Raw genomic sequence first — 14,620 nt, forward strand, 5'->3', positions numbered from 1 at the left:
GTCATCGAACACTTTGCGTGTGTGATGTTTGATTCGGGCGTGACCCATAGTTTTATTTCTGCTTCGTTTGCAAAATTGCTCGAATTGGTTCCTTTTAGCCTTGAAAAGGCTCTTGATGTGATGTCACCTATGGGTGCATCCTCTTCCTGCAGAAAGTATTTTCGGGCAGTTTGCATTGTTATCGAGGGGCATGAACTGTCTACCGACTTGTTCATACTAGATATGACGTTTTATGATGTCATTCTGGGTATTGACTGGTTGTCAAGACATAATGCTACCCTCCAGTGTCGGAGAAAGAAAATTATCTTGGAGCGTCCCGATTTGTCCATGTTGTCTTTCCATTCGACCGGAACGGCAAGCGAGGTGAAAATTGTTTCTGCATTAAAGATCTCCAAGTACCACAAGCAGGGTTGTATGGTGTTCTTGGCCAGCGTGTCCACTCAGGACAGTCAAGCAACACCTTTAAAACAGCTAGACGTTGTTCGTGAGTTCCCGAATGTCTTTCCCGAGGATTTGTCGGGTTTGCCACCGCATCAAGAGATTGAGTTCTCAATTGAGCTAGTGTCTGGTACGGCATCAATCTCTCGAGCCCCGTATCGCATGGCACCTGCAGAGTTAGTAGAACTGAAGAAGCAATTACAGGGGCTTCTTAACAAGGGTTTTATCAGGCCGAGTGTGTCTCCCTGGGGTGCATCAGTCCTCTTTGTCAAGAAGGACGGTTCAATGCGACTTTGTATCGACTTATGTTAAACCAAGTGACGGTGAAGAACAAGTACCCATTACCTAGGATCGATGATTTGTTCGATCAGCTAAGAAAGGCAAAACTGTTCTCGAAGATCGACCTTCGTTTTGGGTACCACCAATTGAGAATAAAGACGGAGGATATTTCGAATACATCATTCAGGTCCAGATATGGCCATTATGAATTCCTGGTGATGTCTTTTGGACTCACCAATGCCCCTGCAGCGTTTATGGACCTGATGAATCGGGTTTTCAGTTTATGGCTGGATTCGTTTGTCATTGTGTTCATAGATGACATTCTTATCTACTCGGAGAGTGTGGAAGAGCACAGAGAGCATCTGCAGATCGTATTACAGACACTGAGATAACACTACCCCCATTTATTCGGTACGTTCTAATTTTGAGCACGAAATTATTTTAAGGGGGTAGGAATGTAATATCGCGTATTTCGGTACTTAGTCATTTTATAATTCTGACAAAAAATTGGCTATGGGAGAAAAATCGTTTGAGGCTTGATTTTTAGACTGAAATATTTGAGTCTGGACTTGACCCAGGTCTCATCGACAAGGTCGAGGCGAGACAATCAAAACGTGGAAAAGAGTTGTAAATTCAACCTTTAAATTCGAACGAAATTCGGGTTATTTTCAAGCAAAATTCGAAATTTGGTACTCATGTAATATATCGTTGGTACTCATGTAATATATCGTTGGTACTCATGTAATATAGCGAAATTCGGATTATCCTGCCCTCTTTTTCATTAGGTAACTCTTAAGACCCTCCAAAAATCAGTCTTACGTGTTTTATGCTAGATCTGAACTATAAGATATGTTTATCATTGTTTATCCAATAAAAAACATGCATTGATCAAGAATCTTTATACTCAGATGTCATTTTAAAGAGGTAGAAAAATCAATGGTGATGTACTAAAATTTGATGATAAAATATTCACATTTTTACATCAAATGAATTTGAAACAAAGCTTTTTATTAATAAATAAGCAATGGTAACACCTGTTGTTAGAATTGTATTTGTATCGGATATGGATCCGATATTGGATCCATATCCGAGCGTATGCTTTCCCCATGCTTGGGCGGTGGCATACTTGTAATCCTGTATATTTTTCATGTATTTTGTTCAGTAGTGTTAGATCCTATATATATCTTATTAAGAGAGGGTCACGATACTTTTAACGTGCCCTACTTTCCATTTGGCATCCTCCTCTTCTCCCCCTCTCCTCTCTTCTCTTTATTTTGTATTTTCAGATTGAAGGCTATTCTCCAAAGCTTGAAGGCGCACTATCTTGAAGCCCTATTCAGATTCTTTCATGGTATCAGAGCAACCCACGATCGACGCATGTTTCTCCAGCCACGAGCGAGTCTTCTCCAGCCACGATCGACGAACTGCTGAGTTACGTCTGCCTTCTTCATCACGCCTGTCAACCAGGCCACGATCTGCTGAGTTTGATCCTCATCCTTCAGCCGAGTGCCTGATTCTTCAGCCGAGTGCCTGATCCTCATCCTTCAGCCGAGTGCCTGATCCTTCAGCCGAGTACCTTTGGAAACGCAAATATTATATCAGCATAATCATGTCCACCCTCTCTTCGAGTTTTCTCTCCCAACTCATCTCCCAAAAGTTAACCCATTCCAACTATTTGACGTGGAAACGTCAGATAGTCCCTTTCATTAAGAGCCATTGTCTATATGGTCATATTGATGGCTCTACTCCAGCCCTGCCTGAATTGATTTTGGGTGAAACAAAGGATGCTACTAGTTCGGTGACTGCTACAGATAATATCCCTAATCCAGCATATGCCGTATGGATGGCACATGATCAGGCTTTAGTTGCTTATATTACTTCTACCCTCTCTGAAGAAGTGCTTGCAGGTATAGATGATGATATCTCAGCTTTTCAACTATGGAATACGCTTGCAAATACATACTCTCAAGTTTCAGAAGCTAGATATCTTCAATTGAAGCGTCAATTTCAAAGCATAAATAGAGGCTCCAGATCTGTACTTGAGTATCTCTATGAGATTAAAAATGTAAGCGATCAACTTGCTGTTATTGGCCATCCTATTTCAGACAAGGATAAAGTTCAGCAGGCTCTTAGTGGTCTAGGGTCAGAGTTTGATATATTTTGCACTGCTCTGGAGGTTCTCCCTGTCTTACCCTCTTTTGAAGACTTAAAGGCAAAATTGATCCAGCATGAGGCTAGTAGAGTTCACAGGCATGATGCTTCCATTTCTACTTCGCCCAGTATTTTAGTTACTTCTACACATGGTGTGTCAGGACAGTGTGCACATACTTGGGCTCATACATCCGGACACGGAAAGGGTATTCTTCCTACTCCTCAGGGCAGCACTCTTGTTAACATGCCAAAGCGTATCCCTACATGTTTCTATTGCAACAAGAGAGGACATGTTAAATCTGAATGTTGGCACAATCCTCAGAACAAAGCTAAGGGAGGTCGACGTGATCACAGGCCAACCCCCTCTATCATTTCTAGAGCGTCTTCCTCCTCATTCACGCCCGATGCACAACAACTCTTAATGACAGCTATTTCTAATCTGAATCTCAAGCAAAATGAAGATGGTGTCTGGTATGTGGATTCTGGTGCTGCCGCCCATGTGACTGATGATGCAGGTAAACTCTCTAGTGCATCTCCATATTTAGCAAAAGGTTCTCTAGTTACAGGTGATGGCACTCACCACAAAATTACTCACATTGGTAATGCATATGTTTCTTTGCCGCATACTTCTCTTCCTTTACACAATGTTTTAGTCGTCCCTAATGTCAAGAAAAACATTATTTCAGTATCTAAACTCATTGATGACTCTTCCACATCAGTTGAATTCACTCCTTCCTCTGTTTTTGTCAAGGATCCTCTCACCAAGACGATATTCGCTGAAGGAATTCGTGAAGGCAACATGTACGTCCTCAAAGAAGCTCCTCCAGTGTCCAAGTCCAGTTCATCTGTTTCTTTTCCTATCAGTCCGAATGAAGTCAATTTGACTCAAATTGATATGCCGTCCATTTGGCATAATCGATTAGGCCATTGTAGTCATTCTTTTATTTCTATCCTTGTTAATAATGGATTGTTGCACAAATCCAGTCTGAGACCTGTTAGTGAGTCAGGCATGTGCTCAAGATGTCAACTTTGTAAGAGTCATGCCCTTCCTTTTAATTCCATCAATAAAAGAGCTTCTAAATTGTTTGAAACGATTTACTCTGATGTTTGGGGACCAGCTCCTGTCTCATCTCCTTCTGGCAGTAGATACTATGTCATTTTTGTTGATTCTTTTTCTCGCTATACATTGATACACTTCATAAAACACAAATCTGAAGTGTTCCGTTTGTTTAGCCAATTTCATGCCCTCATCCAAAATAAATTTTCATCCAACATAGTGCATTTTCAATGTGATGGTGGTGGTGAATATTTATCATCTGAATTTACTGAATACTTGCTAAATCATGGCATCACTAGACAGATATATTGTCCACACACACCACAGCAAAATGGCATTGCAGAACGCAAGCACCGACACATTGTAGAGACTGCCTTAAGCATGCTCCATGACACTGATCTCCCTATGACTCTATGGACTGAGGCATTTCACACTGCCGTTTATGTTATAAATCGATTGCCTTTAGCTCTTCTCGCAGGGAAATCTCCTTTCTTTCTTTTGAATCATGAGCATCCTAAGTATGATGAGCTTCGGGTTTTTGGATGCATTTGCTATGTTCATGTTGATTCCAGCCTCCGGAACAAACTTCAGGCTCGGGCTATAATGTGTCAGTTTGTGGGCTATGCAGACCATTATCGAGGCTATAGGTGCTATAATCCCCTAACAGGCCGTATACATATTTCAAGACATGTTGTTTTTGATGAACTCAGATTGCAGTTTCACACTTCTTCCAAGGCTATTCATGATTCAGCGTCCAGACTATATGATCCATGGTTATGTGCTAATATCTTAGGCGATGGGATTCAACCGACCACTTTTCCAGCCCCTTCTGACAGTACTCACATTGAAGCAGAAATGTCTGATGCCCAGATGGATAGTACTCACATTGAAGCAGACATGTCTGATACTCAGATGGCTGATCCTCCTTTAGACAGATTTTCTGGCTTGGTTTATTCTCGTCGCACTCCTGCCTCTACTACTGATTCTGTCATTGTTCCTTCTCATCCACGACGGTCCACTCGAGCGAGACATCCCGTGGATAGATGGATAAGCTATAACACTTTCACTTTGGATTTTCAGCTTTTTATGACCAGTTTGCATAAACAGACTGAACCAAAGTGTTATTCTCAGGCCTCTCAAAATTCCCGTTGGATTGAAGCCATGAATGAAGAAATGGAAGCCTTGAATGAATGTCAAACATGGGAAGTCGTTCCACGGCCAAGGGATAAGAATGTTGTTGGGTCTAAATGGGTTTATAAAATCAAATATAAACCAGATGGCAGTATTGATAGGTATAAAGCTCGTCTTGTGGCTAGAGGTTTCACTCAACAACATGGGGAAGATTATGATGAGACTTTCAGCCCTGTTGTTAAGATGAGTACCATTCGAGTTATTCTCTCTCTTGCTGTTACTTTTGGATGGTCATTACATCAACTTGATGTCAAAAATGCTTTTCTTCATGGTTTCCTCAAAGAGGACGTCTACATGGAACAGCCACCAGGATATGCTACTAATGATTCTAATCTATGGGTATGCAAGTTGCACAAGTCATTATATGGGTTAAAACAGGCTTCTCGTTCATGGTTTGAAAGGTTCTCCCTTCACATTCAAGAAGCTGGTTTTCAGAAGAGTGCTCTTGATCATTCTCTTTTTATCTATCACAAAGGAGGGATCACTACTTGGTTATTGATATATGTGGATGACATTGTTCTCACGGGAAATACTTCCTCTCATATCGTCCAAATCAAAGAAGTGTTAGAACAACACTTCAAAATGAAAGATCTCGGCGACCTCAGATATTTTTTGGGTGTTGAATTAGACAGGACTGAGGATTCCCTCACTCTTTCTCAACACAAGTATGCCCTTGATATTCTCACATCCTCTGGTATGTCTGATTGTAAGCCCATTAACACGCCCAGCGTTTTGCATGCAAAGTTGAACGTTTCAGATGGCAGTCCTGCATATCCTGTTCCAACCCTTTACCGCAGTATTGTTGGGAAACTTCAATATTTGACATTCACTCGGCCCGACATTGTATATGCTGTCAATCAAGTTTCCCAGTTTATGCATGCTCCCACAGACACTCATATGGAAGTTGTCAAGCGTATCTTACGTTATCTCAAGGGGACTATTGGCGATGGACTTACTTATAAACGCATGTCTCCTACTGTGGATGGTCATATTATCTCTACTTACACTGATGCTGATTGGGGAAGCGATCTTGATGAACGCCGATCTGTTTCTGGCTATTGTGTCTTTCTCAATTCTAATCTTGTCTGTTGGAGTAGTCGCAGACAACGCGCCATTGCAAAATCCAGCACAGAAGCTGAATATAGGGTCATGGCTGCTGGCACTGCCGATGCTACTTGGCTTCGTCACCTCCTTGGGGAATTATCTCTTCCTATTGCTCAATCTTCCATGCTGGTTGACAATCAAAGTGCCATTAAAATTTCATTCAATCCCATACTTCACAGTCGTACCAAGCACATTGAGATTGATCAACATTTCATTCGTCAGAAAATAGAAGATGAGGAAATCTCCCCTGCATATATACATACTTCTGAACAAGTTGCTAATCTTTTCACCAAAGGACTCACTGGATCACAGTTTTGGCATTTGAAGAACAAGTTGGGCATGATGAAAACTCATGCACAACTTGAGGGGGGATGTTAGAATTGTATTTGTATCGGATATGGATCCGATATTGGATCCATATCCGAGCGTATGCTTTCCCCATGCTTGGGCAGTGGCATACTTGTAATCCTGTATATTTTTCATGTATTTTGTTCAGTAGTGTTAGATCCTATATATATCTTATTAAGAGAGGGTCACGATACTTTTAACGTGCCCTACTTTCCATTTGGCATCCTCCTCTTCTCCCCCTCTCCTCTCTTCTCTTTATTTTGTATTTTCAGATTGAAGGCTATTCTCCAAAGCTTGAAGGCGCACTATCTTGAAGCCCTATTCAGATTCTTTCACCTGTAATGGTTCAGAGATGGCCTAAAACTATGGTTTTTGAAGGGACCTAACAGTGACCTAATGAAAACAGGAGAGCAGAATAATCCCCACTCTATATATATATATTTATATATATAGAGAGAGAGAGGGAGAGAAAAAAACAGGAACCTGCTAAATGATACATATTCTAAACCAGCTAAAAGTATCTGGACTGTCCAATTATGATAGGATGATCCCTTATAAAGCCCTGTTTTATGCTGCCCTACCCCTCCCAAAAATAGCAGCCCGACTCACCCTCTTCCCTCTCCAGCTCGCTCCCTCAACTCTTTTCCTCTTCCTTCTCGCCCCTACTCCCCCTTGTCTGGGGGCTTCTAGGTGGTCTCTCTCTCTCTCTCTCTCTCTCTCTCTCTCTCTCTCTCTCTCTCTCTCTCTCTCTCTCTCTCTCTGTGACGAGGGGAGTGGTGAGGGCAGAAGTGAGAACGGAGAGAGCAGCCACCAGAGGTGTAGCCTGAGTCATGGGATGTGGCCTGTAGCAGCCTGGTATCTCATGCCTCCGATGAAAGAACGAGTAGCGAGTGGTGGTCGCCGACGGCTGGGGTACCGTTGGAGCAACAAGTGTCTTAGGCATCAGGGAAGAGGAAGAGAGGGGAAGGGGAGAGAGTGGAAGCTGGAGGCTCTGTGCAGTCTTGGGGGTGTGGGGGCATCGCTCAGCAAGGTAGGGCTTGTCGGAGCGTTGTCGGAGGAGGTGCTACCGTGAGGGAAAGAAGGAAGAGGTGGTTGGGGTGTCGCTTAGCACGGTAGGGTTCGACGAAGCAAGGTTGCAGCGTCGCTCAGCACAGTAGGGCTCGCCGGAGCGCCATCGGAGGAGGTGTTGCAGAGAGAGAGATCAGGTGTGGGCTAGGGCAGCAAAAAAAGGGGGTTTATGAGGGCTGCTTTTGAATCGTCTGATCAAAAGGTGATCGGATGACTCAAGTTGATTTAGCAGGTTTTGTATGAAAAGTGAAAATCATTTAGCAGGTTCCTCTCTCTCTCTCTCTCTCTCTCTCTCTCTCTCTCTCTCTATATATATATATATATATATATATATATATATATATATATATATATATATATATATATATTAAAACTTTTTAAAATTACATGGAGGATACTTTGCATGCATATTTCCTAAACTACCCTTGTAATGTTACAAGATAGACGATAAAACAACTGACTCATAATGTACAGATTAGGGTCTGGATCGAAAAGATCCAGTTTTAATCTAAAACCTATATCCTTAACATCTAACACCCAAGAGTAATTGTAAAACCTGAGATTTTTCTCTGAAATTCTAACTAATAAAGATGAATTTTATGTGCATCTATGATTTGGTACGGTTGGAACTTATCCGTTGGTAAAGCCGTTGCATTATTATATATTAGAAAAAAGTTTGATGTGTTTTTGGGTTAAAATTTTAAGGGTGTTACAATAATTGTGAGTACAAAATGCACAAATATGAGAGAAAAAGAAGTCCAAGGTTCTTACACTACACCATCAACAGTCAATGATGTTTCAGCAATATTTGTAGCAACAATAATCCGTCTACAATTTGGTGGTGCTCCGAGGAAAACCCTTACCTGTTGAAACAGCAAAAAATTTGAACAATCAAAGATGTACGCAAGGCATCATATCCACAACAAGAATTAGCAACAACAGTCCATTGCTGTGTATTTGTGCAAGACAAAGGAAAGAGAAAATAGCACGAGGTTGCCAAAATGACACACTCATGGGTTCCAAACACCCTTGATCAAACTCATATGGGGAAGGTCATTTTGACCAAATCTGACCCCATGGATGTGTTCAGCATAGTGAAAATAGTAGGAATTGACCCTTTGATCATATTATTTTGACATAAAAATATGAAGTTTTGAGGATTGAAAAATTGGCACATTGTAGGCTCTTTATTTTCAAACCCCAAAAAAATCACACACACATTGGAGAAACATGATCAGAGGGTCATTTATACTAAACCAAATATGTAGATCATATCTGGAGGGTCAGATTGCAAAAAAAGTAGAAAAAATATATATAAAGCTTTCACTAGGGGGGTTGGAACCCACGAGGATAGCACTCACTCGCACAGACATGCACACACACACATAAATATATATAAATGTGTGTGTGTGTACACTTGTTTTGCAAAGCTCCATTTATCAAGAAAATGTGCTTTCTTCTAACGGTGGCCAAATCAATCTGTATACCAGTATTCTCTTTGGTGTAGATTATTGATTCTAACAATCACAAACGAAGTCAGGTTAGGAAACATCCAAGAATCTCTGGAAATCTGTGGGCTCATATGATATATATTATATGTTCATAGTTACCATCATTGTTCTCAACAATTTCTCGTTGATAGTTTTTCTCGGAGTTCTTTTAAAAGAAAAAAGGTTTCTTTTGGGGAAAATCACAATTTTCTGAAAATTTTAAAAATAGAAAAAAACAATGAAAGAAATAAAAAATAAAGCTCTTGTATTAATTATTCTTGCTAAAATGTAAAGAAACAAGCATAAAAGCTTTCTAAATACAAAATAAAAAAAGAAAATATGCTTAAAATATATAAAATAGATTTGTGTATACAAGAGACTTGGCAAGTCAGGCCAGATTTACAAATGCCAAAACAATGCGAATCTGATCAAGTTTGCACTCACTGAGAGTCGGCAAAACTGATTAGGTTTACACTCAAGCAATGGACTGCAAATCTGATCGGATTTGCACTTGCTAGGAGTCGACAAAACTGATCAGGTTTGCACTCAAAAAAATCAATTTGATATCGGTCCTCAAATATCCAATTTGAAGTCTGATAATTGTCATCCAAAAATGGTATATTTAAATCAAACACAGCATATTGTTAGATCTAATGTCAGACATCTAATGCTATTAAATCTGAAAAACAGTCATCACGTTAACAGCATAAGGAAAATCCAATAAGCATCAAGAATAACATATATAGACAAGTCTACAACAGCATGACAAGAAAATTTTTTGCAGCAGGTCTCGTCAGACTATACACCGCACATATATACATATTGGCAGCTAATATTTATAACAAAAAAATCATGCCCAACGACATGTTGTTGACAACATGTTGCTGCACTAGAGAAGGCAGCAACATGCTGTCAGCAGCATGTTGTTGTTGCATAGGTATACGCAGCAGCATGCTGTCACGCTCAAGCATGTTGTTGTTGCATAGTATATTTTTTAGTTTCTTTTGAAATTCCTCTTTTTGTGTAAACTTTAATTATCAAAAACCTTATTTTGAATCTATGTGGTTTCAATGATTGCATGTTGATACAAATCCATTATAGAAAAGAAAGTTCGCTTGTAATGCGCCCAAGGTCCATTGACTTGTTCTTTCAAACATTGTTTTCCTCTTAACTACCATTTTAAATTCTGAAAAAAAAGATTGATTGCAAAGCTTCAAATTTTTCCCAAAAAGTTTACATCAGGATTTTGGGGTGTTATAGATTCAGGTGCTACCCATTTATTTTTTTGTCTTCTTATCCAGGTTTGCTTGACCTCGTTCCGTCTATCCTAGAGAAGACTCTCGATGTGATGTCTCCTATGGGTGTGTATACTTGTTATGGAAAGTATCTTCTTACAGTCCGAGTGGTGATCGAGGGGCATGAGTTGTCTGCCGACCTAATCATACTAGACATGACTTTTTATGGTCATTCTAGGTATGAACTGGTTGTCCAGATACAATGCGACCCTTCAGTATCGAGGGAAGAAAGTTTTGTTGGAGTGTCCTGACTTGTCTGCATTAGTGTTTAAGTCGACTAGGCCTGTGAGTGAGGTGAAGATCGTCTCGGCTTTGAAGATCTCCAGGTATCATAAGCAGGGTTTATGGTGTTTTTGGCTAGCATGTCTGCGGCGGACAATCATACGTAGGGGTGGCAATCGGGTTGGGTTGGCGCGTCGTGTCAACGGGTTGGCGGGTCAACATACCTCAACACGAACTCGACCCGTTTATTAAACGAGTCGGCTGTGGCAAACACGAACCCGACCCATTTATTAAACGGGTAACCCGACACGACACGGTTAACCCGTTTAATAAATGGGTCGGGTCGGGTAAACGGGTTGGCGAGTTAGTGGGCGGGTTGGCAGGTCGGGTTCAGGATTTTACATAGAAAAGTTTACGGGTTGGCGGGTTAGCGGGAGGGTTGGCGGGTCGGGTTCGGGTAAACGGGTTGACCCGCCCGCCTAACCTGTTTATTAAACGGGTTGGCGGGTTGGCATACCCCTAACACGAACCCGAACCGTTTAATAAGTGGGTTAGGCGGGTCGACCCGTTTACGACACGAACCCATTTAAGCCAAACCCGAACCCGGCTAAGAAACGGGTTGGCGGGTCGTGTCAGAAATTGCCACCCCTAGTCATGTGACACCTTTGGAGCAGTTGGACGTGGTTAGTGAGTTTCCAGACGTCTTTCCCAAGGACTTGTCGGGTTTGCTGCCTCATAGGGAGATCGAGTTCTCGATCGAGCTAGTGCCTGACACGACACCAGTTTCGCGTGCGCCATATCGCATGGCACCTGCAGAGCTGGTTGAGTTGAAAAAGCAGCAGCAGAAACTTTTTGACAAAGGCTTTATCAGGCCGAGAGTGTTCCCTTGGGGTGTTTTGTCAAGAAGAAGGATGAGTTCATGTGATTCTACATAGACTACCGCATGTTGAATCTGGTAACCGTGAAGAACAATAAGTCTTTGCCTAGGATTGATGTTTTGTTCGACCATTTGCGAAAGGCGGAGGTGTTTTCCAAGATCGATCTTCGTTTCGGGTACCATCAGTTGCAGATCAGGGAAGAGGATGTTCTGAAGACTGCGTTCAAGTCCAAATACAAGCATTATGAGTTCTTGGTGATGTCTTTCGGACAAACCAATGCACCTGCAACATTTATGGATATGATGAATCGGGTCTTCAGTTTGTAGCTGAATTTATTTGTCATTGTATTTATCGATGACATTCTGATATATTTTGAGAGTGTGGAGGAGCACCGAGAGCATCTGCGAATCATGTTGCAAACATTGAGAAACCATAAGTTATATGCTAAGTTCTCGAAGTGTGAGTTTTGGCTTGATCGGGTGATGTTGCTCGACCACGTGAACTTAAAGGCATGGAGGTTGATCCAGTTAAGGTGGAGGAAGTGTTGTCTTGAGAGCTCATGCACATTGTTAAATTGGTATAAATGAATGTGCATTTGGAATCATGTTGGTATCATTGCATAAATTGCATATTGTTATGCTTTTACATACGATGCATCGATGGTCTAAATGAATCATCATAGGCATGGAGAGCCTTGAGCCTTGGTTTACTCTTTCTTAAATTGTTCAAATACATCGCAAAAATCACATTTATACCATGGTTTTAATTGTATTGTTCATAATGCTAATATTGTTCATCCATGTTAGGTTGACATAGGTGCTCACGTACGAAATTTATAAGTTTTGCCCAGTGATATGTACATGTGATTGATCTTGCTAAGCAGTGGTTCATTGTCTTGTTTATGCCATCATTATTATGAGCATGTGTTGTCATTTAACTGCCAAGTTATTGATATTGTGCAATTAATGTAAGCGTACACTCGATAAAAATGTGTAATTTATGTGTACATGCACACACTCGAAGGAGATATGCATTGGTGGATACACGTATGTGATGGAGGTAGCACACATAGAGATAATGCATATGATTGAAAAATGACATGCTTATAATTGGGTTTATGTTTTCATGAGTGCACATGTTTTTGGCACTTTGACCTAGTGTTATGAATGAAACACTACTTTGGTTTGGTTATGTGATGCATCGATGGCCTAAATGGACCATCAGCGGCCTAGAGAGCCATGGGTTGATTCATTTTCATATATATTTTGATTGCATCACTTAAACCACACAAGTTGGTATGGCACACTACAATACTGTTCTAGTTGTCCTCACGGGTTGGAGTCTCGTAAGGGTCCCCGCAAGGGAGAATGCGGGTGTTCACTTTACTTTTGCATATGGTGTTGCAAACTTAAAGAATTGACTTTAATAGAAATATAAGAAATAAGAACAGTATAATATATGTTCTGAGATCTTCCATCTGGAGAATGGAGATCTTAGAGATCCGGTCTTGGGGAGACTGTGAGGTTACAAAAACTCTGTGTGCTAAAATTTTATCCCCTGAACCCGATATTGAGGTTCCTTCTTCTCACCACGGTTTTAGGGAGAGTCCGTCACTTTACCTGAGGGTGGTGTGTTCGACACAACTGTTGTTTTTTGTACCAAAAAAGTGGCACTTGTGGGCGTGGGGTGTCCCTGATGTCCCCAACATTAGATGTGGAGGTCTAATGTTCCGAAGGTGATTCGGTCGAGAACTAAGTTTGGAACCCAGTAATAAAATACAAATTGTGTGCTAAGCGGAACCTAACTTGACCTCTGAGATTGTACTCGTTGGGTTTATCTACGGGGAATGGTAATTAAAAAGAGGAACTTAAAGTTGAATGCATTTAATAGGGCATGCGTATAGAAAGAAAAACTTTTATGAAATATAATAAAGTGTTCATGCATTGCATATAAATGATGCATATTTATGTTATATATTCCCTTAATTATTATATGTTGTATGAATGCACACCTGAATTATGTAATTGTCATAATTGCATTCCTATGAATCATTACATGAATTCATATCTGTGGTTATGGGATATTTAAATGTTGCTAACTGTAGAAGGTAGATGAGATGCGCAGACACCTAGGTAGGGAGAGAGAGAGAGAGAGAGAGAAAGAGAAAGAGAGACGGCTACAAAAATAAGAGAACACGTTAACTGTTATTAGGGCTAATTTCTATGTTAAATAGAGAGAGGCCAAAAGGAGAAATTACATATAAGTCCCTCATTAAATTAAAATATCAAATAACCTCTAATCTAAGAAAACTTAAACTTAAAACCTCTTAATCTCAACACTCTCCCTCAAGCTGGAGCATAGATATCAATCATGCTCAGTTTGTCACAACATTTTGAGAAATTTGGTCTAGCAAGAGGCTTTGTAAACATATTTGCAACTTGGTCCTCCGACTTTAAATATTTGGTAGAGATATAACCAGCTTGAACCATATCTCTTACATAGTGGCAATCAACCTCAATGTGCTTTGTTCTCTCATGAAAGACAGGATTGTTCGCTATATATGTGGCAGCCTTGTTATCACACATCATGGTCACAGGAGAGGAAACCTTCACCTGAAGGTCATGAAGAACAGTACGGACCCACATCAATTCAGCAATTGTTTGGGCCATAACCCGATATTCTGATTCTGCACTCGATCTAGAAACCACATTTTGCTTCTTACTTCTCCATGAAATCAAGTTGTCTCCCAAAAACACACAGAATCCTGTGGTAGATTTTCTATTCACTATAGATCCTGCATAGTCAGCATCAGAATAGGCAACTATCTTCAGATTTCCACCTTTCTTGAATAATAACCCTTTTCCAGGAGACGATTTTAAATACCTAAGAATCATTATAACTGCATTCCAGTGTACCTCAGTTGGTTTGTCCATAAACTGGCTGACTTTGCTTACTGCTAAAGCAATATCCGGCCTGGTAACAGTTACATAGAGTAGCTTCCCTACTAGTGAGTGATAGCTTTTGCTATCAACCGGTTTTGACCCTTCTTCAAACAACTGAACTTTATGGTCCATGGGAATATTTGCTGGTTTAGCTCCC

General features: G+C 40.7%; 1 protein-coding gene across 9 annotated transcripts in view; it reads right to left on the minus strand.

The window, feature by feature from the left end:
• The window catches only part of LOC149829927 (putative pre-mRNA-splicing factor ATP-dependent RNA helicase DEAH4), a 149,827-nt gene that overhangs the window by 93,795 nt on the left and 41,412 nt on the right, over window positions 1-14,620 (minus strand). For all 9 annotated transcript variants that reach the window (XR_016433764.1, XM_090016173.1, XM_090016170.1 and 6 more), the window contains one exon: window positions 8,408-8,499. Coding sequence is in view for 8 of the 9 variants with exons in the window: in XM_090016173.1 (XP_089872299.1) it covers window positions 8,408-8,499 (92 nt within the window). In the remaining variant the exon portion in view is untranslated. The remainder of the gene's footprint in view (window positions 1-8,407; window positions 8,500-14,620) is intronic.

Source organism: Nuphar pumila, chromosome 8 (genome assembly GCF_984573655.1).
Source record: "Nuphar pumila chromosome 8, dmNupPumi1.hap1.1, whole genome shotgun sequence".
Lineage (NCBI taxonomy): Eukaryota > Viridiplantae > Streptophyta > Magnoliopsida > Nymphaeales > Nymphaeaceae > Nuphar > Nuphar pumila.